Source organism: Conger conger, chromosome 1 (assembly GCF_963514075.1).
Source record: "Conger conger chromosome 1, fConCon1.1, whole genome shotgun sequence".
NCBI lineage: Eukaryota > Metazoa > Chordata > Actinopteri > Anguilliformes > Congridae > Conger > Conger conger.
This window is the reverse complement of record NC_083760.1, coordinates 70,020,089-70,048,031: the sequence shown is the minus strand read 5'-3', so window position 1 is coordinate 70,048,031 and position 27,943 is coordinate 70,020,089. Positions and strand designations below refer to the sequence as shown.

The following is a 27,943-nucleotide window of genomic DNA, read 5'->3' as shown; positions in this document are numbered from 1 at the left end:
CAGTTTACTCAGAATGGTGAGGGAAAAAAATACATCCAGTGAGTGGCAGTTCTGCAGATGGAAACAGTTTGTTGATGTGAAAGGTCAAAGGAGAATGGCCAGGCTGGTTTTTGTTGAAAGAAAGGCTATGGCAACTCAGATAACCAATGCATCTCAGAATGCATAACACGTGGAACCTTGAGGCGGATGGGCTACAACAGCAGAAGAGCATGTCAGGTTCCACTTTGCTCAGCCAAGAACAGAAAGTTCAGACTGCATTGGGCATAGGCTCTCCAAAACTGGACAGTTGAAAACTGCGCAAACTGCGCAAACTGAAGACGCACCTCTTCAAGCAGCACCTCTCCCCATCCCTCCCTACCTCCCTGTGAACCTTAATTGTTGTCCTTGTAATTTACGTAGTGTTTCGGTATTTTTAGTTGGCTAGGTAAGCAGTATTTGGATAGTTAAGTTTGGTCACTTTTGCTTTGTTGTTTGTTTGTTTATTTGTTGATTAAAATAAATAAATAAATAAATAAATAAAAAATAGGCCCTGGTCCTTATCTTTGTTGTACGGGTAGCAATTGAAATTCTACTTCCCTCTAGGGTCTTTCAGCGCACTTACCCCTGGTTATGGGTATGCACTTTGTTGTACGTCGCTCTGGATAAGAGCGTCAGCCAAATGCCAATAATGTAATGTAATGTAATGTAAAAGACTGGAAAAACCTAGCCTGGTCTGATGAATCTTGATTTCTGTTGACACATACAGATGGTATGGTCAGAATTTGGCACCAACAGCATGAATCCATGGACACAACCTGCCTTGTGTAACAGTCCAGGCTGCTGGCAGTGGCGTAATGGTGTGGGGAATATTTTCTTGGCAAACTTTTGGCCCAATAATACCAATCACTCATTGCTTGAATGGCACAGCCTATTTGAGTATTATTATTGACCATGTGCATCCCTTCATGGCCACAATGAATGGCTACTTCCAGCATGATAATGCACCATATCACAAAGCAAAAGTAATCTCAAACTGGTTTCATGAACATGACAATAAGTTCAATGTTCTTCAGTGGCCTTCCCAGTCACCAAATCTGAATCCAAACGCTGTTTGGATGAGGTAGAACGGGGAATTTGAAATAGCTTATTATCTTATTAAGAATAATAATAGGATACACGTGAACATATTGATCATCATCAATATGCAAATACTCATTTTTATGTCGAGCTTGTTAGTTTGAATGTTCCCTGTCAGTTCATAGTACTAGACTGAATGAAAGAAAGTAGCACAGACTGATACACAATGTTTCCATAACCCTTGGGAGGAAGACTGCATATATTGAAAGGACATTAAAATGTCATATTCATAGTGGCAAAAGCTACAGTATATTTTTGATTGATATTCCCAATGTCCCAAAGCTCTGGTACAGGACAGAATCTGAAGAACTGAAGGTCACAAACCAAGTCTGAGGTCCTGTCAAGTAGGCTTGGGTGGTCTCCTTGGGGGAGGTCTGTGAATTCCCATTTATGAGTGGCAGGCGGCAAGCCAACGGGAGGTGCTTATGGGATATTTCTCCAGAAAGAAATGAGAGAAGATGAGCCATTCAACCCTTGCAGCTCTCATACTGGAAAGTCTGTCACTCAAATGGACAATAACCTAAATCAGGGGTGTCCAATCTTATCCAGAAAGGGCCGGTGTGTATGCAGGTTGTTGTTTTAGCACAGGACTAAGACACCTGATTTTACTCATCAAGGTCTTGATTAAAGACCACGATTAGTTCATTAGTATAATCAGGTGTGTTACTGCTGGGTTAAAACAAAAACCTGCACCCACACCGACCCTTTTAGGATAAGATTGGACACCTCTGACCTAAATAATTTCATTTGATCGAATTAGTTAAACATGTATCATACAAAAAATGAAAGCTTTCTTAATGATTGACTTTAAAAGCCACAATAACAATGATGACTGAGCCTACTGGGTACCTAAAGCCTGAGCTTACTGGTAAACTAGTCTGAAATCATTTCTGTCATAGATGGCAACCATCTGCCTTTGCGCCCAGAACTTTTCATTCTACACTCTGTGATGTTACTGTTGCAAATATTATTTCCATTTTGCCCACTAATCATACCCAAAACACTGTTTGATTATCATGTCAAATGTATGTGTAATTTCGGAGTACAGTACGTAAATATTAATGCTACTTTAAGAATGATAATTTAGACTTAAAATGACAATGTCATTTATGGTGTAGGCATGCCTGAGATTAGACAGTTTTGATAAATTATGCTGGCCTGGGAGCTCACAAGGCCAACTGAGGCAGAGCAGAGTGTGTGCCACTACAGCACAGAAACAATCACAGAACTGTGCAGCCAGCCTTATTTTGAGCTGGTCTCTGTAATTCTCTTTTGCTATGAATGTGATCCTAATTGTGCCCACTGGCAATATTTCTATGAGTAGTGATGGAATCCACTGCCACTTCAGACGGTAGATGAAGTAATTTGCAAAAATGGCCTTTCATTACGTAAATACCTTTGCAGATAATACATTGTCACATGATTGTGTGTGTGTGCGCGTGTGTATGTAGCCTTTCAATGTTACTATGTGCAAATATGCTCAGTCTGGGAGTATTGAAAGATAGTATTGAAAGACCAATTCTAAAGTGGATGCCATAGATGGTGCCATACTATTGCTTGTACCAGTTTCCCTGATACTTACATTTTTTCAAACAATTTAATTTACTAAAAACTTTCTGCAGATCTTCTGCAGAAGTTCTGATACACAGTATAGTATGTGCTTTCTGACACAAACACTGGAGTGGCGCAGATAGAAGGGTTGAATATCTTTACTATTTCATACAACTATTGACAAAATGACAAGGGAGCTGGACTTTTAATGGTGAGAATGAGAAGTCTCTCTGTTGTTATGGATGTGTTCAACTCAAGAAAGACCAAGAAAGCAGATGAAAAGCAGCAGCAGTACTTCCATTACAGTAATGTCAGGGGCATATATGAATGTCTGTGGCTCAGCTCTGAAGTTTTGAATTTACAGATTGCTGGCAGAGTGGTTTGGTTGCTCTCTGGGCTGCAGTAGCAGAAACATTCTGATGGAAGTTAGAAGGTCAGAATTGCTAATGGTAAAGACTAATTTATCTAGTTTATCAGCCATGTCTGTTAGCTTCATTACTCAACTGCACTCCTGTTCCCATCTGTAAATCTTAAAAACCTGGGCTAAGGTTAGAATTCAAGATGTTAGTGAGGTGAATAGGAGTACAGCTGCCATCACTGTCTCCCTCAGCAGATACGTGGGTTAATAAGTATAGTATATTTAATGAAGTATAAAACATACATATAAATGTACATATACCTACATATATATGTACATAGTTTAGTTTTATAGAGAGGATCTATGAACTGAACAACTGAGAATACTTCCATTTAAAAAACGTGAACTCAGTGAACCATAGAAAGGCATTATTAAAAGTTTTCTAATACTATTTTAGAGTAATTCACTTGTCTTCCTCTAGTTTTCTTTCAGGACGTCACAATGAAAAAGCACACATTTTCTGGGAGACAGATATTCTGAAAACTGGTTCTTCTATAATCAATAGCAGGATATAAATGGGTGTTTCTTTATGGCATGTCTACAGGGGGTTCATTAAACTGAGATAAAGTACTTCTCTGAAGGAGTCCCCACCAGTGATTTTCTTCTCATGCATATATTTCCTTTTTTTTTAATGGTTTTTGAGATTTACTTCTCCGTATTCTGCACCATGGTACATTCTACAGCATCTTTAATATGAAAAATGCTGAATAATACTGTATATGCACAAATCTGTGTCTATATGCTCTTTGACTTTGATTTAATTGAATTAGCAATTACTTCCCCATTAACTACACGTACATGATACTTAAATAAAACTCCCAGGGAAAGCATGTTTTGTGAAACATCTAGAGCATGAAAATGAAAAATAATGTTGGAGCTATTACAATTGGAAATATTACTATTATATTTTCAATACTAAAACCTACATAACCAAATACAATGATTGGTGTGAAGTGTACAATGTAAAAACAGTGTATTAAGTAGATAAAATATAGTTGTGAGAGAAATACTATTTTTCCCGGTTTTAACTACATAGGGACTAGATAATTAATGACCCTGCCAACACCGCACTATTTTTAAACCACCCAGCTCAACCAACCAATCACGACTGCTATGTGAGAATATGGGGGAGAATTGAGCAGTGTTCACATTACAAAATATTTTCAGTCATTTCTGAAATTCTTAGCTTTTAATTGGAAATGCAGCTCTCTCATAGAAATACAATAAGGCTTTAGAATAGTGATTCCTATTGAATGAAACAAAGCATGATAAATACATTGCAGCTTTCATATTCAACAAAAAGAACACCTTGTCTCTAAAAATGTTATCAGGGATTTTCAAATGCTATACAATGTCTAATAGCTTTTCAATATGCTGGCAGATCACTCCGTTTAAGTGCCTTAAAACTAAAAGCCTATTTTTCAGGTTCATTATGTACCCTTAAATAAACAATTTCAGTTTTTCTTAGAGAATAATCTCTGTCATACTAAATTAACAACACCTTTAAGTAGTTGAGAGCACTCATGTTGATTTACTTGTAAAGGTACTTGAAGCCAGTGCAGTTGACCTCCTTTTTGTTAAAGTGAACCACTGTGTTTCAGCAAATATTACACAGTGACAAGTTCTACAGTGAGAATCAAGAACAAAACAGCAGTTTTTGCAAATAACCTCTAGTCTCTTGTGACTTCCGTACATGTCTTCCAATATCTTTTCAATTCAGAATAGGCATTGACAGATGAATTACCAATCGTGTCCTTGTTCTCATGGTAACAAACTGGCCTTGGATCTATGCAACAACCCCATTTTTTAAAAGATCAATATACTTCTTATTGGAGAGTAAATGAAAGGGCAGTTATGGTTTTTGATGGATGTACATCTTGTATTGTGCCAACACACCTGTAATCTCCACATAATCACCAGCTTTCATTAGTACATATCTGAAAAAATGATTTCATGATCATTTGTTTATTCAGTGCAACTCTGGTTTCCATGCAACATAGCAAAATAAAACGTTGATCAAATGCTTCACCAAAATGTGTTTACCTAGCTGAGCGCTAATTAACTGTGGTGGCTGTTGAACTGAACACTGGTGGGGCACAAAAACAAAAATGTCCTTTTGGTCTCAAACTGTTCTCATTATTTAATTTATTGATTAACAAGCATGCCAATGATCTGACACACAGCTTCTTCACATCGTGTGAGGGAGATTGAATGATAAATTATTGGCATGCCTGTTCATCAAGGAAAATTTCTGAAAACAAATTGAGACAATGATCGGTTTAAAGAGAAGATTGTGCCCCACTAATTTTCAGCTCACCAACCACTGCTGTTAATTAGTTATCCTGAGGTAACCTCTTCAATGTGCTACAATAAAATGCAAGGGGAGATTGCCAGTTATGTTAAATGGTAACATTTTTATGTTTGTTTCCTGCTGTATACTGCTGAGCCATACAGTTGTCCAAATTATTTTGACCAATTCTGATTTTACACATGATACAGGGGTACAGTATTAGATCAAACAACAAGCACCACTGTAATGCACGTATGATCGCTTATGTAGTCAGGTAGTGATCCAAGGCCCCAGTCAAGTAGGCATGCATAATATTGACCCAATTATTTAGATATGGAGGTCACAGGACGAGGCCGCGCAGTGCTGGCTCCATTGCCTGTAGGCCTGAAGCCTATAGTATTAGTTATGAGCATGGAAAACGGTACTGTATATATCTGTAAATGAGGGCATGGTGAAGGGGCACCTCCCTGAAGACCAGGCCCCAAGAAGACCCTTATTGTATCTACTTATGCCTTGAAATAGCCTTGCAGATCAAGCAGGGTCTTCTCCAGAGTGGGGTACTGGCATTGAATCAACCTTAATGTAGTAAGTAGCTCAAATAACCCTTCGGAAGCCCAAACAAGCAACACTCCAACTGTGATTTTAATCAAAAGAATTCAAGAAATATATTTATTGAAATACATTTTATTGTAACTCATTACTTTGAGACTATCAATAATATTTACAATTTATAACAACGAAATTGGCCAAGACAAGTATGTGCCTGCCTTCTGATCACCAGCATTAGAAGCCTACTTAATCTTGTGGATTCTAGTGGAATCTTAGACAAGCTTTAAACATATATTTGTTGCATAATTCTATTAATCAGCTTCATAGTATGAATCTTAAAAAGCTTAATTAAATCTGTAGCCATTGAGAAAGTAATCACATTACACACGTATGCATGCATGCACACATGCACACACAGCGAAGATATCTCTTTCAGGGAAGTGTCAGCACATTGCGGTAATTAACTCCCCATATGCCGCTGGAGATAGAAGTTTGCGCAATGTATTCAGATAAACCAAGGAAAAGCTGGGACTAATCTATGTCAAAGCCTTCAAATGGTGCAATTGTACACTGATAGATTAATGCGTATTAATGTGCTGCCATTTTTTTATTACCAGTTATTCCCTCCATTATGTTACACATTAATTAATAAGCAACCTTGTGATGCTCTTGCATGGTTAATGAGCTAATATAATACTGCTGAGCTCACATGAAATGTGTTAAATGCGCTCATTTATGTTATAAAAGAACTTAAGAACATCTGTGAAGACCATGCAGCTCCTACGCAAACTTTTATAGAATGTATTAACCTTAATCTGTGACTCATTGTATAGCATTGTTCCATTGTATAATTATTAATTGAGTTAATACTCTTAAATATTTGCTGAATTAATGTAGTTCAACCATTCAATTCATGTTGAATGTTTTTCCACACAAACGCAAGCAGGTTTCAAAAGGAGAGCTTTACAAACTGAGAAGCAAAGGAAAAAGAATATGCTTTCCCTTGGTGGTTGGCCCACTGTTTTGCACATGACATATTGCATTTGTGTTAGGTTAAAATAAATGCATCAAGTCCTTCAGCTTGTGTCTGACATCATAGACAAAGCTGAATATTTTCCAGCTGTCCATTTCCTGAAGCGGCAGGAAGTAATACACAGCTGTGTTTATCAGTGCCATATCTTTCGATGTGGAAACATAAACTGCAAATAGTAGAACAAACTAGATATTTCCCATCAGAGCCAATGATCAGAACAAGATGTTTGCAGACAGAAAGGATATCTAGCACTTCTCTGAGTAGCTGAAAAAACATGAGTATTACATCCTTGGGAAACAGAAAAATCCTGCAAATTCTGAATTGATACATACAAAAGCTGTCTGATTTTTATTAGTATCATGAGGAGATGATTATTAATGTCACTGGAAGTACTAAAAAATAGCAATTTAATAAACCCAAGATTCCATGTGGATCCTGTTTCCATTTTATCTGTGACCACTGTACTTCTGCACAAAGCACATTGTCCCTTTAAGCAGGGGACAAAACATATTGCATTTGTTCCTCATAAAGAAGAGGAGAGCCAGGTAGTGATGGGGGAAGGGCAAAGAAGAAAAAGAGAGGAAACTATGCAGCACAAAAGAAAAAAAAGAAAGAAAAATACCTAAAATAGTGATCTTATTTTAAAGGTACAGTATACACTCACTGAGTACTTTATTTAGGTATTTATTAGACTTATTTTTTCTTCTGCAGCTGTAGCCTATCCGCTTAGAGGTTTGATGCGTTGTGCGTTCAGAGATGCTCTTCTGCATACCACTGTTGTAATGTGTGGTTATTTGCTTTATCGTCAACTTTCTGTCAGCTTTGACAAATCTGGCCCTTCTCCTCTGACTTCTTTCTCTGCTCACTGGATGTTTTTTTTTGTTTGTTATTTGCACCATTCTCTGCAAACTCTAGAGACTGTTGTGCATGAAAATCCCAGCGGTGTCTGAGGTAATCAAACCATCCTGTCTGGCACCAATATTCATTCCACGGTCAAAGTCACTTTGATCACAAATGCTTTTATGCATTTATTTTCTGCCACATGATTGGCTGATTAAATATTTCCACTAACAAGCTGGTGTACAGGTCTATCTAATAAAGTGCTCACTGAGTGTATATTTTTAAACGTTTTGGCTCTGTACTTTGAAATAAAACAATGAAAATTAGGTTAAAGTGCAGACAGTTTTCTTTAATTTGAGAATATATACCTACAGTGGGCTCCAGAATTATTATACACACAAAATTATACAGCTACTGACATAAGCTTTATTTTCAAACAGCGTGCTTTATTAATTCAATGGAGTCAAGTAAAGTCTTAATATATACAAATATGTATATTTCCCCAAAAACAGGTTCCACAATTATTGGCACCCCTGGTTTAATATTTTAAACACCCCTAACAAAGATAACAGCCGTGAGCCTTTTCCAATAATTGGTGATAAGGTTAGAGAACACATTTGGATGGATTCCCTCCCTGCAGAACTTTTCAGAATCACTGACATCCTTGGGATACCCCAAGGAGACTGAGATGGCCATTAACGGTCGTTATCAATGGTCGTTATTTTTACTTTTTGATGTATGTTTTGAGTCATTGTCCTTCTGGACAATCTACCTATGACCAAGTCTCAGCTCCCTAGAAGAGGCAATTCATTCATTGTACCATTCATTTTAAATAGTGCCCCTGGCTGAGACCAGGAACCCGTAGGAGAGAAGAGAGAAAGCCAAGAGTGAAAAGTGCCCAAAAGCCAGGAAGCTACATGAGTCGGCTTATTTGTTATTTTTTAGTATTATTTTTGCCCAGAGTCCGTGTGGGGGTTCAGCTGGTTAAAAATAGAATGTGAAACAGAAAGTGATGGAATAGCACAATATAGTTCCTTTAGACAATTTTAACTAAATTGAGTAAAATTGTATTGTCAATTTCACTTTGATTTTATTTGGCAACTGTGGTATTCAGAAGAAAAATAGATTAATAAATAATAAACAATGAAACAAGAGAGTAAATGTAATGAAATGAAAGTAAATAGTTTTCCCATATGTTTGAACATAAAATATAGATCATTATCCATGTTGTTTATCATATGCAGCCTTTTCTCTCTATTTTTCTTCAATATGGAGCCCACTGTACATCCATATGAGGTGATCCATGCAAGAATTTTGATCAGCAGGTTTTCATACATAGTGACAGCGAAAATTCCCTTCTTTAAATGGACCACAAATGTCACCACAATGATTTCCCTGTGCTGTATGAAATCAAATGCATTGGCAAAGTTTACTGCTACATACAAATATAAGCCAACCTGTACGGAAACCATTGGCATAAATCAGTCAAATCAGCAGACCAGTGGAGGTTGCTTTGAAGCATGGCTGTCAAATAAATAAATGCTTAAATACAAAGAATATATAAAACCTCATAAAAAAATATATATTTTCCCATGCAAAAAGGGAGAGTTTTTAAACAACACTGAACTGCCAGATGACAGGCTGTTGATGAGGATCAGACACCTGCCCTGACACCTGTATTCTGTTTGACTATTTATATCCTGAGCAGACCTACTGGCTAAATTTATTTTTCCTGAAACCTTTCTTGTTGAGTAGCTTACTCAATGATGCCACAGCAGTGCTTATAGTTCCTCTGTTTTTTGTGGTCACTCCATTTTCTGTAACCGTTGCAATCTCATCTCTTTGCATCTCTCTCTCTCTCTCTCTCTCTCTCTCTCTCTCTCTCTCTCTCTCTCTCTCTCTCTCCATCCATCCATCCATCCATCCATCCATCCATCCATCCATCCATCCATTATCTGAACCCGCTTATCCTGAACAGGGTCGCAGGGGGGCTGGAGCCTATCCCAGCATACATTGGGCGAAAGGCAGGAATACACCCTGGACAGGTCGCCAGTCTATCTCAGGGCACACACACCATTCACTCACACACTCATACCTACGGGCAATTTAGACTCTCCAATCAGCCTAACGTGCATGTCTTTGGACTGTGGGAGGAAACCGGAGTACCCGGAGGAAACCCACGCAGACACGGGGAGAACATGCAAACTCCGCACAGAGAGGCCCCGGCCGACGGGGATTCGAACCCAGGACCTCCTTGCTGTGGGGTAGCAGTGCTACCCACTGCACCATCCGTGCCGCCTCTCTCTGTATAGGATTTTCATATTTGATAAAGCATGGTGTAAAATAATTTTTTAATATATGATCTGGCTTAAGATATGCAGTCTTGTTCAGATCTCAAGGACTATTCATTACTTGTTTAATGAACTCGACCAACCGATTATGTGCTTCAGCAACTTTAAGGATTACAAATAAACTCTCATATCCAGTGAGTATTCAGCAGCAGCCATTAGAATTAACACTGTTATTTAAAAAAATGTTATCATATACTTTCCATTGATTCACCTGACTGAACACAAATGTAATCTTCTTTCCCTCAGTGTCAATGACAGCTGGTCTAGAGCATTTGCCAGCAAAAGGAGATCTCAGCCACATCTTTCTGGAATCCAGGTTATCAAAGCCCAGAAACAGATACATGAATGGTGTTTAAATAATAGCCACTAGTAATGTTCTGACCAGGGGTTTCTGAACCCTGCTTTTGAAACACACACCTGAGAGAAACCACTGCCTCGGCCTTGATGTGGATTACATGTTTTCTTCTTCTGTCTGATGCTTTTGTTCTAAATTACAGCCTGGATTTAACCCCTCAAAACTGTGTGGATTGTAATCCAACAGTTACAAAATGTACACTTACCGAGCACTTTATTAGGAACATTTTTACTTTATTACACCTTCTTATTCATGTGATTATCTAATCAGCCAATTACGTGGCAGCAGTGCAATGCATATAATCATGCAGATACAGGTCAGGAGCTTCAGCTGATGTTCACATCAAACATCAGAATGGGGAAAAATGTGATCTCAGTGATTTCGACCATGGCATGTTTGTTGGTGCCAGACGGACTGTTTTGAGTATTTCTGTAACTTCAGCAGCAGTTCTGCAGACAGAAATGGCTTGTTGATGAGAGAGGTCAATGGAGAATGGTCAGGCTGGTTCAAGCTGACAGAAAGGCTACGGAAACTCAGATAACCATGTGGTGAGCAAAATAGCATCTCAGAATGCACAACATGTCAAACCTTGAGGTGGATGGGCTACAACAGAAGAACACATCGGCTTCCACTTCTGTCAGCCAAGAACAGAAAGCTGAGGCTGCATCCAGTTGAAGACTGGAAGACTGGAAAAATATAGCCTGGTCTGAGGAATCTCGATTTCTGCTGAGGCAAACAGATAGTAGGGTCAGAATTTGGCGCCAACAGCGTGAATCCTTGGACACAACCTGTCTTGTGTCAACAGTCCAGGCTGGTGGCGATGGTGTCATGGTGTGGGGAATGTTTTCTTGGCACACTTTGGGCCCATTAATACTAATCAATCATTTCTTCAATACTATAGCCTATTTGAGTATTGTTGCTGAACATGCACAGCCCTTCATAGCCACAATGTACCTATCTTCCAGCATGATAATGCACCATGTCACAAAGCAAAAGTCATCTCAAACTGGTTTCATGAACATGACAATGAGTTCACTGTTCTTCAGTGGCCTTCCCAGTAACCAGATCTGAATTCAATAGAACATCTTTGGATCTAATCATGGCCAACCTAACTATAATGGAATTATTAAGACTGTTTTTCTTTTTACCTCACTTAATTTCTCACCATCTACACACAAGATGGTTATTTTTCATCATTTTACTTACAGTGTATCTGTTAATTTATGAAGGGCACCGTACCCTGAAATACACACCATTAACATAATTTTCACTCTTTACATAAAGAGGTAGCCAGCACTTTCAAATTCAAATAATGACTACCATCTCAACTAAATTTTATGAGTTAATTTTGACTAAACAGCGGCAACTAACAAGAAAACTGTTAACTGTTAAGCTATAAACACATTTTCATGCTTACTCATAATAACTAACACAACTGACAATTTGAATACATTGATCAAAAAGTAAACCTACCTCAAATAATCAATGTTGCCAGTTAATTCAATTACACATGAACTATCAGTACATTTAAGCTAGATGTATGTTTTGGTTACTTACTACATTTGTAGTTTGGGGTGTGGGCGATTGAAGTCACAGTGCTGTTGCTTCAAAGGGACAACTACTTGGAATAAACCAGAAGCCAAAGGACGAGGGGTGGGGTGGGGGGGATGTTTTAGCCTACTGAATTCTGCATTGGTTCAGCCATGGTTTTTCACACCAAGTTGCATACAGACAACAGGACAAACAAAAAAAAACAACAACAAGCGAAAAACAACCTCATATGGCAAAAGCCTAATTTGCCTATGCCCAGAGCCAGCTCAGCATGTGACAACTTACCCCACTACTGTGCGGCCTGTAGCGTAGTGGTTAAGGTAAATGACTGGGACAGGCAAGGTTGGGGGTTCGAATCCTGTGTAGCCACAATAAGATCCGCACAGCCGTTGGGCCCTTGAGCAAGGCCCTTAACCCTGCATTGCTCCAGGGGAGGATTGTCTCCTGCCTAGTCAAATCAACTTTACGTCACTCTGGATAAGAGCGTCTGCCAAATGCCAATAATGTAATGTAAAACTATTCCCTACTGCATTTTCATTTGAAAACTGTCATTTGAACTGCCTCAAAAACAGAGCCACAGAATGTTCCAGCTTTGAATAATTGCCTGCAATTGGAATTCAGACTTCTTTTCAGACAGGGTTAATGATTGGCTAGTGGAGTAATATAGCATTTGGCAAACACAATACCAGGCCAATCAAACTATTGGTCAATAGCCATAACACAACTAAGTGCCCATGCATAATATCTGTACACATTGTTCAACTATACAACCTACTACATCAACAGTATCTTGTGACCTAAGCCACATTTGAAAATGATACATTTACTTGTCCATACATTGCTGGGAGTAGAATCTCTGCATATCTGTCATGGCTTTAGCTATAAAAACCAACATTCTTAACTAGGCTTCGTGAAATTATGTTTAGGGATGGTTGAGATATTTCCAAGAAAGATATTTTTCCAACCAATGAAGTAAGATGTTTTATGGGTGCCATTGACTGCACACAGTTTAACTTTGCTACAGCCAGTGCTTTCAATATTGAACCAGACAAGCCTGCTGTTTCCTGAGGTTTTATAGCAGCAGCATGAGCAGCGCCACTGGCTAGGACATGTATGGACATGTAGAAACATAGACACATAAGCCTCACAGTCGCCTGGGAATTATACACTGAGCACTCAATTATAATTGAAGACCATCAATGTGTAAATTTTTTGCCATTTGATTGAAACATGTATATGTAAGAACAAGGACACACATGTTGTCGTATCTGGCTGTGGCTCACGGTCTGTTGTTTGTGCATGTTTGTACTCACTGCTTGCTTACTGCACATATGTATGTTACCAGGATTTGCGGGTGATGATCTCTTTAAGTCATTTAGTACATCTCTAACACTTACACTTACACATACGACATGAACCCAAACTGTAACCTAAATATGGAAGTGCGTAAGTGAGGTAATATTTTGTATTTCTCGTGTAACAGATGTTTGCTATATGAATATACACTCAGTTTATTAGGTATTTATTATACTCATTTTTTTAGACATCTACTGCTGTAGCCTACCCACTTAAACTTATGATGCGTTGTGTGTTTAGCGATGCTCTTCTGCATACCACTGTTGTAATGTGTGGTTATTTGCGTTACTGTCAGCTTTGACTAGTCTGGCCATTCTCATTTTCATTAAAAAGGCATTTCTGGCTGCAGAACTGCTGCTCACTGGATTTGTTGTTTTTTTTTGCACCATTCTTTGCAACAAGAGACTAGTGTGCGCGAAAATCCCAGGAGATCAGCTGTTTATGAAATACTCAAACCACTCTGTCTGCTACCAACAATCATTCCATGGTCAAAGTCACTTATATCACATTTTTCCCAATTCTGATGCTTGATGTGAACATTAACTGAAGCACCAGACCAAAATCTACATGACTGTATGCATTGCACTGCTGCCACACAATTGACTGATTAGATAATTGCATGAATAAGTAGGTGTAATGAAGTAAAGATAAAGTCATAATAAAGTGCTCGGTGAGTGTATTTAGGGATTTTCCCACTTTGTATTGAAGTAATGTGAGGGGTTATTGAAAAATGAAAAATGCTGAAATTCTAGTCCTGAAAGTAGCTGTCAGGCATTAGTATTCTGTTTTTGTACCCCATTCCCACAAGAAATGTTAACACAAGTTATTATCATTGCTCTCAAAAATACTTAATATATGCACTCAATCACTGTGGGATCTACAGAAATCCCGGCAGTATGTTTAATCAGTCCGTTCAGCTATATCAAGCAGGAAAAGAGCTTGTTAAAAAGTTACAATGAACCACAAGGCAGACCCTTAATGCAGATAAAAATTGAGATATTCTCAAACTCAGATCCACTGAACCAAATCAAAGACATAAAGGTAGACTCATGCAATCGTGTATCACAATTATCGTCAGACAACCACCGCAACAAAGGACAATCACAAACCAAGCTTGTGTCAACTTCCCCTCCTCTGTAGAAATTTAAATACTTACCAAGTATTTGGTAAGTATTTTGTGGCTATATTACAGGCTATATTATTTTGTAGCGACCAATTTGCAATATATACAGGGGCTAGCTAGATTGTTTATCCTCCTGAGACCCGGCAGAATTAGTTTATACATGATACAAGGTTATTGGATGACAAAAACAGGTTGCAGTGGAAATATCTTAAAATCTTTATTTATTTGTATTGTTTGTCCTTTGTGTAAAATATATGGTTACTGAGATTAAGACTTGTACCCAACCGGTGATACAGTGTATTATTTCTGGGTATTATGAGCTTATACACGTACAAATAACCTAGTAAGCATTTGAATACACATTTTATTTTCAGCCAAACAGTTATCTAAACTTCACCTTGAAATCTGCATGCATTTAGTGGCAGGACCATGTCCCTATTCACACCTTGCAATATATTTATGTTGGTATGAAACTGAACTTGGCTTTAGTGCCACTCAAGTGCCACTCAAGAGCTAAACTTCCTACAGCAAATTCCTAAGTAACCCTGACTACCAATCCTGGCCAGTGTGGTATGTCATGCCATTGCACAGTACAGTGCAGAGGGTGTACTGTAGGGGTGGGTAAAAAGAGCTATATCTGTTTCTAGATCCAATGCCAACCTCTGCTCTAAATTATTCATGTAGCCCAATCTTAAGCAGGATCTGACATTCGATTTACGTATGTTTATCAATAAGCTTGTGAACAGCTGAACACAACTGTTTTTTGTCCCTATGAAATGTTTTACTGTGGTCTTATATATGTGGTGTATAGAATGAATTGTCTTAATGAGCCACAACTGGTGGAAACAATGTCCATCCTGTGGAAATGGAGATACCTATCCCCGCTGCAATAGGTGTCAGACCTAAACACATTTTCCAAGCTGTGAATCCACAAGACAGAAAAGTTATGTATCTGGAACAAATTGTCAATCTATTTCTGAAATTGTTGCTTACTTTCATAAAATAACTATTATATTGTATACACAAACGTATATAAAACAAATAATCATTCTACATATATAGGCTAATACATCCAATACTTGTATATTCTGATCAAGTCTAATCTATTTGTCTTCATGGAATTAATTACTCTTTTCCTGACAAGTTATGCCATGGGACGTCACGAAAAGTCCCTTGATATTCTTTATGACGTATATGCTGTGCTTGGAATATAGGCTACAGCATACCGTATGAGCGAGTTAACACATGGGAAAACTGCAGTTTTTTAAAGTTCCCATCCATCTTGTTTACCTTATGTTAATTTTGTTTATAGCATGCATGTTTGGCAAAATGCATACAGCACATGAGTGAAAAAAACGTGCAGGGCGTAGGAAACCCTCTCAAAAACCGTTCCCTATCCATGGTACTGACTGAGAAACGTCCCCCTGCTCTGTTTCTCGGGGGGAGGCGTAGATAAGACTAAAACGCACGGGAAACGCGCAGAAACTTCAGCTTCCACTGTGTCACTGATCACATCTGTCTGTTTTAACATCAGAATATGAACATTGCAACTCTATTGTGGGACAACAGCGTTAAAAAACATAGTTACAAATTACCAACCATAAATTGTAAGTGTAAGCCAAAGGGTGATTTTCTCGTGTTTTGTTGTGTGCTCTGATCTTTTATCTTTATCGAAGATTATTTAATTTATAACTTATTATTATTTATTGTCATTTATTTAGTTAGTTTACTATGTCGCGCTTTTACATGTGATTAGATTTTTAGCAGAGCGAGATTTAAAAATAAGCTCACTTTGACAACTGACAAATTATTTTAAAGCGCAATATAATTCAGTGTTAACATTGTTTACGTCTATAGTTTGACGAACAAAGACAATTAAATAGTTAACAGTTCCGGATTCTTTCAATGGCTAGGTGGGAAAAAAATGAACACGACTTACGTGTGCCGTCAAAACGTGTTGCAATAGTGTCCAGAAAGGTATTCTGAGGCGCTAATAATCCTTTCATAACAGGCATTTTCCTCCGGAGGTGTGGAAGTCCCCATTAAAGGTGTGGCAAAGGTGAGACACGAGAGTGATTGTTGCTGCTGTGGAGAAGCGTGCGGCTGCTGGATGAGGAAAGAGTTCAGAATCTCTGCAGAAGATTCCTCGCGACTGGAGAAAGTGAGAGATACGCATTAGCAGCGGATTTGTGATAGGCTGTGGAGTCAACCACGAGAACTTCGGTGTGAGCTTACATCCGCAGGTGCTAGTCGTGACCCTAGGATGTGAGGTCAGGTTACACGGGATTCCTTAAGGGAAGCCAATGACACCTGTATAATATCCATCCACATATACACTCACCGAGCACTTTATTAGGAATATTTTTACTTTATTACACCTACGTGATTATCCAAACAGGCAATTGTGTGACAGCAGTGCAATCACAACAATAATGTAGATACGGGTCAGGAACTTCAGTTAATGTTTACATCAACCATCAGAATGTTGGAAAAAATGTGATCTAAGTGACTTTGACCATGGAATGATTGTTGGTGACAGACAGGGTGGTTTGAGTATCTCATAAACTGCTGATCTCCTGGGATTTTCACGCACACTAGTCTCTAAGTCTATAGTTGCAAAGAATGGTGCAAAAAACACAGAAACGGCTTTTTAATGAGCGATGTCATAGGAGAATGGCCAGACTGGTCAAAGCAGACAGGGAGGTGACAGTAACGCAAATAACCACACATTACAATAGTGGTATGCAGAAGAGCATCTCTGAACACACAACACATCATAACTCCAGTGGATAGGCTACAGCAGTAGAAGTCTAAAAAATAAGTCTAGTAAATACCTAATAAAGTGCTGTCATGATCTGGCTAAATAAGCAAAAAGCTGAGTCAGTGGAAATGCTGAAAGACAGGTTAACACAGCTGTTGAGCAGAATTCATTCTATGCAGAATGTTGCATTATTTTACATCACAAAGCAATTTATATTTGCAAAAGTTATATTTTTTCTCAGTATGTCTTCTATTTGAATACTTCTGTATATTGAAGTAAAATATATTGAAGTGTTTTGGTTATAAATACATCAATATAATTTGAATACATGCTTCTAAATCTTATAACACATCAATCTGATTTATGTCTGAAAAAAACCAAAGTTAGTCCCCCATTAAATACAACATAATTTGAGGTAGACAGTTAGATTTTATCAGTCATTTCAATCAGTCAGTTCAATATTTGGGGCAGAAGTATAAAAATATGAATTGGTCAGAAATATTTACTTCACATCAACTTTCAAAAACGTAAAACTGTCTGAATTACAGAAAGTTTAAAAAAATGTGAAATGTGTGTTTGCTTTAACACCAACAAAATGTTCTGTCATTCAAAACCCTTGACTCATGTGGTAATCATTTAGAGGAATCAATCTGTAGAATCGTAGATCAACCAGCTCTAAACTGTGTTAAATTCCTTTTCTTGTATGAGTCACTCCCAAGTACTTTATATTTCTCAAGAGAGCAGAGCCATGTGATGCAATTAGAGAGTTGCCTCTGCCTCCTGCCTATCCCTAGAGGCTGTGGGCCGATGGCCATACCCTAACTCATTAGATGACAGGGGCTGCTGCAAGTTGTCAGTGGGGTGACCCAATATAAGTTCCCAGACATACATGTTCTTGGGAACCACCTGGCAATTTCTCACCGGGCAGATTAACTATTTTTGGTTCAGAATAGGGGATAATTCTAGAACTGCAACATTCTCATTAACAAGTAACATATAAAATAATGATAAGACAAGGACCCCATCAGCAACATTAATAATAGTATAAACTACAGAATTGTGTATTATAAATTGTTTTCATGTGACTTCCTTTTCAGTTGCAAAATACAGATTATGTACGTAATGGTAAAATAATGTTTGGCAATGCAGTAGACAGATAATGTTTGATTTTGGGATGACAACAGTACAACATTGCACCTCACTGTCATTTTAGTATGACTCCAAAAAACATAAGAGTTACACCCCCCCCCCCACTTTTATGGAAAAGCTTATTGTGTCCCTGCACTGCCAACTCCAATTGTGTCATTTTGAGACCACTAGATAGGTAAAGTCTGAAAAAAATCACATTCTGCTATGATTTGTATATTTTCCATGGATGGTCACATGCCTTTTCCTTCTGCGATTCATTTTACCTTGAATATGAAGGGTATTTCATATCACAGTTACAGATCACTTTCTGAAAAGCTTTTAAAAGGTATCTGTGGCTGTGCTGGGGCTTCAGGAGTGCGGCCTTGCTGCTCCATAATGGGAAGACTCTGTTGTTAGTTGTGCTTCAGACGCATGCCATATTAAGCCCTTCAAATGACGGCTTATTAAATATTAGCCTGCTCTGCAGAATTAATCTGAAAGGGTTTAAAATGAGCTGGGACTATTTGCCAATCACACCGTGGCAAAACCCACAATGTGATTATGCTATTCTATTGTCAAAGCTGCACCTCGACTTGTAATTACCAGCAGTCTGGTTATCAAAGGGATACAGTCCTGATTTTATGCTTTATGCTAAAAGGCTTTATTCTACATAAGTACTGTATGTTCCCCTACTCATATGAATGCTCTTATTTTTTATTAAAGGGACGAGACATAAATCAGTTTATTACTTATTCAAGTGTGAATAAAAAGCAATTCAAATACTCAAAGATGGGCCATCCCAACACTTCTTGCAGTAAAATATGTGCAAAGCACAACACAGCATCTGTGCATGTTCTCCATAATGTGGCTCTCTTTCACTTCAGCTTTGTGTGAAAATAAAACTCCAGTAAGGTGTAGGTTGGGTATATCATGCATTTGCCTTGGGACATTGTGTATGATTGTGTATTTGGTACTTAACACTTTCCCCAGTTTTCCAACCAGTCTCCCACATCTTACTTAAAACTCTCCCTTTCATTTTCAAATGTGCTTTGGCAAAATACTTGTATATTTCAAAGAATGCCCCCAGGTGACTTTGAACACACAGTACAGCTGTATATTCACAGATTCTATTTCCTGTATCCATGTACAGAAGAAAGAAATGTCTGAAAGAGTTGGAGGCAGTGTCGTGGCAATACTTGATTATTCTTTTTTAAAGATTCTTCCACGGGGAGTTTTGTTTGGGGCTTAGTAACCATTATAATTCTCTCCAGAATAATGGCTTCATCAGCTGTCTGCAGTATTAATTAGATGGGAGATTTCACTGGTAAGCCACTAGAGGCTACATGTTGACACTGCTGTCAGGCATAGCAAAGATCTGGTATTAAAGCAAAGTAATACAAATCAGCATTCAAGAGTTCTTATTGAGGCATGCATTAGCAATAAGTGAGGAAGGACATGAAGGCAAAATAACTCATCTCATAACAGCCCAGTATACATGATCCTGCCAAAGGAGGTAAAAAACCATTCAATATCTTCATAAATGGCTCATAAAAATGTATGTGCCCACGTAGAACTCCACACACACACACACACACACACACACACACCAATATACCTCACAAGTTTTCTACTAAAGAACATAAGGTTTGCATAGATGAAGATTCTCACACGCTAATGAGTCAAAATATCACAGATAGAACCGAAATGGCTGATTGAATGAGCAGTACTGCAATCTTTTCTGTCTCACAAAGAGCAAGGAGATATTACGCACACATTACTTTAATGTTTATTTTGTGTATCCAATCTTATTTGATTAAGGGTACCTTTCTTAGGAAGACTGGCATAGCATATTGAGGGAAGACATGTTGTTTGTAAGATGAACATATAAGGGCTCCAGCTAGGGAAGATAACTGCTTATTCCACAAAAAGGGGTGTATTTTCCATCTAGGAAGATAAACTCTTATGAAAAAGTTACTTTTTTGGGCAGCATTAACATTGAACCTGAACATGTTTTTAGATGTAAATCTTCACTATTGTCTTCATTTATATTCTTCATAAGATTAATGAGATTTGTTTACTATAGAGGGAAAGTGGATATGTGGTGCATATTTGAATGAGTGCTTAAGAACCAAAATATATTTGTTCAATTCAATTTTATGCTCTGGATAAGCACACTTAGTTAAACAAGTGTATAGAAGTATTTTTTTATGCAACGTTAAAGTCCATAGTATCAGGCAGGGGAAAAGAATGATGACACTAGTCATACCGGTAATTTTTTAAAATCATAAAGCATGAAAAGTGCCTTCACAAGCACAGCTTTACTACCTAACAATGTGTTCGTAAGAAGTAGCCTAGCTGTGCTTTCAAATGGTTAATGTAGCAACATAGCATTCCATTTTGTATGGATGTTTTATAGCATTTTAATTTCATGCTTATAAACATATTAGGTATGATTAACAAGGGCCTAATCAGGGCACCCTTAATGCAATGTGCGAGTGTTTTATCTTTTCTGGGCCGGCCAGTATTCATAATTGGCTCTTTATCACCACCTAGTGGAATTTTAGCTATTACTGTTAAAAAGAATAATTTGGGGGGGATTAGTCTTCCAATCCTAAGGATATTCTTCAAGGTATTTTTATTTTTAGAATATTTGGCATGCCCAGAAATGCTTTGATTCAGACTGCAGTAATGGGACACAGACTACCAAATGTGTCTCCCTCCCCACTCTCCTTCTTTGCAAAGAAAAACATTATATCCTCCTTGTTGAAGTTTAATTGCGCTGACATCTCTCAGTCTTTTACTGAACCATTTTATTGGCCATGGAGAAGTGATGGAGTACACAATACTGAGGTCATGTTTATATCAAATAAAAATATCAGAATATTTCCATAAAACATCACTAGAACCAAAACTGGTTCTGAGCACCATGAGTGCTATGAGGTCTGGTCCATTTTACCTGAGATCTCGGCTGTCGGTGAAGGTACACTACAATAGTACAACAGTACAATACCAGATTCCCCTGAAAAACAGATTGTTTTCTGTCAATTCCAAATACCAGTTAGTGAGTCCACCGAGTCGGGACAAGCTCTGCTGGGCTGGGAAACTTGCCACCTGAAGGTGATGGTGAGCAGCACTGAATCAAACACTGAACCAAACACCCCCTCTCACTCCAGCTGCTTCCAGTGCCAGATACCAGTAACGGTCCAGTCTGGTGGAGCTCCGTGAGTAAGCTCCCGGTGAAACCTGTCACATAAAACACACAACAGAAATGCCCAGGTATCATCATCACACACTGCAGGCATTGCGTCCTACAACAGCTACTAAATACACCATACCATGAGAGAGAGAGAGAGAGAGCGAGAGAGAGAGAGAGAGAGAGAGAGAGAGAGAGATGTGCCTTCTCTTTCTTCTGAAATCCCAATTAGAATTTGGTTAAAAATATTTGAACCAATTGCCCTATATGGCAGTGAAGTCTGGGGTCCGCTTTCAAAGCAAGATTTTTCTCAATGGGACAAACACCCAACTGAACATCTTACAAGTACAACGGAAAACGGCAAACAATGCATGCAGGGCAGAATTACACCAATATCCATTATTAATCAAAATACAAAAGTAAATTTAAAAAACAGCGACCCTCATACCATTACAAAGCCCTGCAATGGCAAGAGCTGAGCCCAGAGAAGAGTCCCCTCAACCAGCTCAGGACAGCTCCATACCAAACCAACCAATTAGAATCAACCAAATTATAAAGCAACAAAAACAAAATTACATTACTTACTGGAATATTCAAACACAAAATCAAAACAAATTAGAATGATATCTGGCCCTAGAAAGACAATACACTGTGGCAGATTATCTGACCACAGTGAAGAATTATATACTCTAACAAAGCAACTTACACTAACAAAGTACCGACTCAGCGAGCACAGTACCGACTCACCGGGCGCCATCGGCAGACACACACACACACACACACACACACACACACACACACACACACACACACACACACACACACACACACACACACACACACACACACACACACACACACACACACACACACACACACACACACACACACACACCTACCTGGCTGCCCAAAGAAGAGAGGCAGTGCTCCCACTGTGACAAACAGGACATGGAGACAGTGCTGCACTTTCTAACCCGTTGTGACAAATACATAGAAATTCAAGAACTTCTCTTTCCCAAATTTAAAAATATACACCCAAACTTCCCAGCCATACCTGAGACAAAATTATTACAAATCCTCTTTGGAGAGGAAAGGAGCTGTGCACATTTGCCAGCACAGTATGTAGCTACCTGCCACAGCCTGAGGGACAGCAGTGACCCCTAACCCCCACCAGTTTTAATTATATAATGTAATTTGTATATTTGTCATCATGAATAGACCATGTTTCATTATAATTTTTGTATAGTTTTTTTCCAGATTTTTCCCTTTTTCTCCCAATTTGGTAGCCAATTGTACCTCGTCTGATTCAATTGGAGGTAGTCGTATTAGATGTACCGCCCGTACCCCGTCCCTCGGCGGCCCGAATAAGAGCGACACGCCTTCTTCAAGCCGTCTCGTCTCGTGCCCGTTGCTGTGATTCCGAGCGCCCGAGGTGCTTATTGTGCGGCGATCTAATAACCCTGCCAAGTCCCTCCCTCTGGAGCAGCGAGCCAATTATTGCTGCCCCACATGAGCCGGCCAAACTTGGGTTTTGGCAGGACCGAGAATTGAACCCCGGTCCCCGGTGTGCAACTGCAGCAAACTGCAACCGCAAGTCTGCTGCGTCTTAGCCTGTTGCGCCACCGCAGCTCATTTTTGTATTGTTAATTGTTAATACATTTACTGTTATTGTTAATAATATGTTTACTTATAAAGCTTTGGCAATATGTATTGGAAAATATGTCATGCCAATAAAGCATTTTGAATTGAATTGAGAGAGAGAGAGAGAGGGGGTAGAGAGAGAGATGAATGGAGAGAGAGAGATGGAGAGAGACACAGAGAGGAAGAGTGAAGTGTGACAGGCCAATACAATAAATTATGATTTGAAGAAGGGATGACAAAGAAAGTGTACCTACACAAGGAAAGTGTACCTGCATTTACTTGTAAGCTTGTCCAAATGCATTAAATATATTGTCCTATTATCAACTGGTTGTGAATGTTCTCCTAGTAGTACATCACATGAGGATAACCCCTCCCCTATAACTCATGATCCACAGTTTGCGGCACTGACCTACAGGAACGTGGGGGAACGTCATAGCTAATTGACAGTTCTCATTACCACGCCCAGACAGTTCGGGTGAACTTTTATAGTGGGAAATTGGGACTGAGAAAAATATGTTTTAAAACGCATTTAAATGACTGAATAATAAAAAGATTGCACATTCGTTTTATTGTTGCCTAAAGACAACTGGCAACTGTCACATTTAACCACCATGTTACTCCTTCATAATAGAAAAAAGGCAACACTGTAAAACAAGAGGAGCCGTTTGTAACTAACATCAGCCCATTATTACTTTCACGTTGTCCTTGTTGCTCTGAGCGAAAATTGTCTTGACAAATTCAGAACTTAAACCAAGACACAAAATCAGTCCATTATCAACTTCATATGTAATCAAATACCACCACAATATAAGAGCGTGGAAATGTGTGATAAGACAATGAATGCAAATCACCAACTGCACAATCAGAATGGGATTAGTCATTATGACGGCCATGCTCTGAGCCCACGTGCTTAAGTTTGTCCGGACTTTACATGGGACTCCCCAGGACAGGTGCCCACTTTTAAAGCAGAAACAATGGAAGCCAGATCCTCACATTATGGTGGGGTGCAATCTCTCTGACGGCCATGCACTCGGCTCCAAATTCTAACAGGATTTAGGCTCCCGGGCTTGAAGAAATATCCTGCGCCTGGGACTGGAAAGTGGATTTATAGCTGCCATTTACGACTGCAGCAAATCCCATGACTGATTCACACCGGCCTGAGACTGCCCCATGAGCTCGACAATGAAAAGAGTTTAGAACTTACAGTATGTGTGCAATGTATTAACTGAATGGGAAATATTAAAATGTGAAGTATTCCAGAGCCATAAAGACTACTGAATTCGACTCAGGTCACAGGAGTGTGAAGTTACCGTATATTGAGAAACATTTGTACTGACAATCAAAACTTAAAGCTAGATGTGCACTTATTATAGGGTTGGAAGGTGTACTGTTTTTTTGGAAATCAGTTTTGATCAAAGCGTACTATGCCTGAAAAAGACATTAAGGATATGTTTGCTGTCATTTAAAACTGGGTGCTGCAATTTCCTTCACATACAGTAGTAAGGAACAAACCCTAATACGAAGGCAGTATATTCTTTTTCAGAAAAGTAAAGGCCATTTTTTCCAAAAGACAAATGGAGCCCTGATTAATATTCAGTGTATGAACAATGTGAAACAGAAAGAAAATTGATATTCAGGGTGTTTGAAAATTAATCAGAGAAATTAACCTTATTAACATGATTTCATTGCACTTGCTTCACTGACGTTGTGGAAGAAACCCTGCTGACTGCATATCATTGGTATGCTCTACTGCACTCACTCACACACTGCTGTACTGCACTCACTCACACACTGCTGTACTGCACACTCACACACTGCTGTACTGCACACTCACTCACACACTGGTGTACTGCACTCACTCACACACTGGTGTACTGCACTCACTCACACACTGCTGTACTGCACTCACTCACACACTGCTGTACTGCACTCACTCACACACTGCTGTACTGCACTCACTCACACACTGCTGTACTGCACACTCACACACTGCTGTACTGCACTCACTCACACACTGCTGTACTGCACACTCACACACTGCTGTACTGCACACTCACTCACACACTGGTGTACTGCACTCACTCACACACTGCTGTACTGCACTCACTCACACACTGCTGTACTGCATACTCACTCGTACACGGCTGTCAGGATCCTCTTGGGCGGGCCGTCTCCCTCGGCCTCGGACAGCTTGAAGATGCGGCTGCCCTCCGGGTCCTCGGGCACCTCTGCGCCTGACAGGTGCCAGAATCTCATGACGACGTAGCAGAACCTCCTGCCTGCGGAGACACACAGACAGCAGCTTCAGGGGCCGCACGCTATCCTGTCCCCGGGGTGACAGAAGTCCCCAGCGTCGACCCCAGCCGGAGGATTAAAAGCGCTTGCCTGCTTGCCCCACGGGTGCGGTGGCTTTGTGGGTACAGAGCCCACCCAGATATCGCCATGCCATTGCTTTTGTGTGCTGACTTAATTCAGCATGCTGCATGAAAAAACTGGTCTAAACCTGCTGTGCGGGCATACGCCAAGTGACTATGTGCATCATTCGTTTTGATTTTAGATTTGTGCTTCCTAAAATCAATAAGCTTTCACTTGAAGGAATTCTAAGGCTGCACTTTCTTTAATTTGTATGTATTATTCATCTTTTGAGCACGTTTTTCAATTGGCTGTTATTTCCTGCAATATAAAAATGCCTTGAAACTCGGCATTTAGCATTTGAATGTTAGAACTGACCTCGTAAAAAGCTTAAATCCAGCCTGCATGGTGGCACATGAAAATCAGGTAAACTGTTAAACAAATGTTCTCTCCAACCCATACTCCCAACTGACCACAGAGACACAGATACACAGCTTCCCTACCTCCAGTGTCGTAGAAAAGTGAAACATCTTCTGGAATCAGAAAAATGATGTCATCAGATGCAATGGCAAGATTTTGTCTTTCGGTTTCTGTAAGAGTTTTGTACTTCTTCCTCGCATGTTCAACAACCTGAAAAATAAGAGAAGGGAGACCAGCTATGTACATGTATTTTCTTACATAAGATAACAGTCAGAATATGCATTTCCCTTTATGTGTATTGGTCCTCTGCATGTCGAAGTGTACCTCATTTGACATCACATCCCTCAGCTCTTCAAACTTGCCATGGGACAATAGATTGGACACACAGACCAATGCCTGAAAAAATGCCATTGGTTAATCTCACTCTGCAATGTGTACCCTATATCATTACATGGATGACTGCAAAAATAAAATAAAAATAAAAATCTTTGAGCACTACTACAACTTTTTTATATCAAATTGTGCGTATATTTACTCTCTTTATGCAACAATTGAGGTTTGAGCTGCGCGGAATATCTTGCACTAAATAAAAAACAATACGCACATCGACTTGTGGCTAAATTTCAATACCTGCTTTGCTCCTTTTTCGAATTCCACAGGTGAAATGTCCAAGTAAAGCTGAATCAAAAACAAGATTATTTTGTTTCTGATCAATGAGATTGGATTTGGCGTCCCTACCACACTGATGCCCGGATGACTGCCACTCGTAGGGCCTTTGTCACTTCGTGTGCAGTAGTGTCTGGATTTTTGACCACCAGCGAGAAACACAATATGTCTCCGTAGGTGAGGCATGTTATGCTTGCACGCAGTCCTTTCTTCTGTGTAGGGACACGAGCAACACGTATGATGACACGCCCACTGACGGCTGTTTAACTTCCAAGGACAGGCCAGGGATATGCGAGCTGCTCTTCCCCCGAGCTCACGGCATACGGCGATTAAAAACTGCATCACGAAGAGTGTATTTGTGTGGAATACACCGGCGATAGAAGGTGCATGCTGTCTGTTCAAAATTGCTGTCAGAGCCGACAGCCGCCGGCACCACTTCCTGCAACCTTATGCAACGCTCCCACGTTGTACCCACAGTCATTGCGTACAGCACAACACAGATCATCTATTGTTGTCCGGTAGAGGGAAGCATAGTGCAGTGTTCAGAATTCTACTGTAACATTACCAAAGAACACAGTCTCTGACAGCACTGTAGTTCGATGCATTGGTTAAGTATGAACTTGGACACTTCGACGGAGATTGATATGGCACAAATGTTAGTTTCTGGAAGAGGTTTGCACGACTTTTTTTAAAATTGGAATGGGCGAAAGCCAGTTGTTATTTTGTAACTGTGGATACGGTCCACACCTGCACTAATCTTGTATATATTCACAAAATTCATAATGTATAGCCTATTCTGGAATAGGCCGAATTGTTTCATAATAAACATAATAATAAACATAATAATGATGATGATGATGATGATGATGATTATTATTATTATTATTATTATTATTATTATTATTATTATTATTATTATTATTATTACTATTAATAATAATTATAATTATAATAATAATAATGATGATGGTGACACATGAAACACGGCAGGCTAAACATTTTATCTACGGCAAAAAAAAAAATGCACCCGTCACTGGACGTAAACGGGTACAGATGACCACGAAGCTGGATACTAACAGTCAGCAGGTTTAGGTTTCTTAAAATGCAACAACTGTAAAATGTAACAAGGTCTTTTTCTCACACAAATTTTGATTCCCCAACACTGGGGCGCGCCGACGCACGCGCGCGTGCGCGCACACACACACACCCACACACACACACACACACACACACACACACACACACACAC

General features: G+C 39.2%; 2 protein-coding genes across 2 annotated transcripts in view; both read right to left on the bottom strand.

The window, feature by feature from the left end:
- The window catches only part of LOC133130339 (potassium voltage-gated channel subfamily H member 8-like), a 49,626-nt gene extending 33,078 nt beyond the window's left edge, over positions 1-16,548 (bottom strand). Inside the window, exon 1 of the mRNA XM_061244893.1 lies at positions 16,473-16,548. Within this exon, the coding sequence (XP_061100877.1) occupies positions 16,473-16,548 (76 nt within the window). The remainder of the gene's footprint in view (positions 1-16,472) is intronic.
- A 4,399-nt stretch (positions 16,549-20,947) lies between these two features.
- Positions 20,948-27,097, bottom strand: si:dkey-82o10.4 (uncharacterized protein LOC797793 homolog). The gene is made up of 5 exons (XM_061220373.1): positions 26,659-27,097; positions 26,353-26,424; positions 26,112-26,238; positions 25,391-25,535; positions 20,948-21,665 (listed from the first exon to the last, which is right to left on the bottom strand). Exons 1-5 carry the CDS (start codon positions 27,034-27,036, stop codon positions 21,587-21,589), a joined length of 801 nt encoding a protein of 266 aa, XP_061076357.1. The 5' UTR covers positions 27,037-27,097; the 3' UTR covers positions 20,948-21,586.
- Positions 27,098-27,943: the final 846 nt, after the last annotated feature.

Bases quoted from the DNA above. Each gene is read 5' to 3' on its own strand.
- si:dkey-82o10.4 (XM_061220373.1), bottom strand. From the start codon at position 27,036: ATGCAGTTTTTAATCGCCGTATGCCGTGAGCTCGGGGGAAGAGCAGCT. The intron at 26,425-26,658 runs GTATTGAAATTT...GCATTTTTTCAG, and splicing joins TCGAAAAAGGAGCAAAGCAG to GCATTGGTCTGTGTGTCCAA. The intron at 25,536-26,111 runs GTAGGGAAGCTG...GTGTCTCCGCAG, and splicing joins ACTTTTCTACGACACTGGAG to GCAGGAGGTTCTGCTACGTC.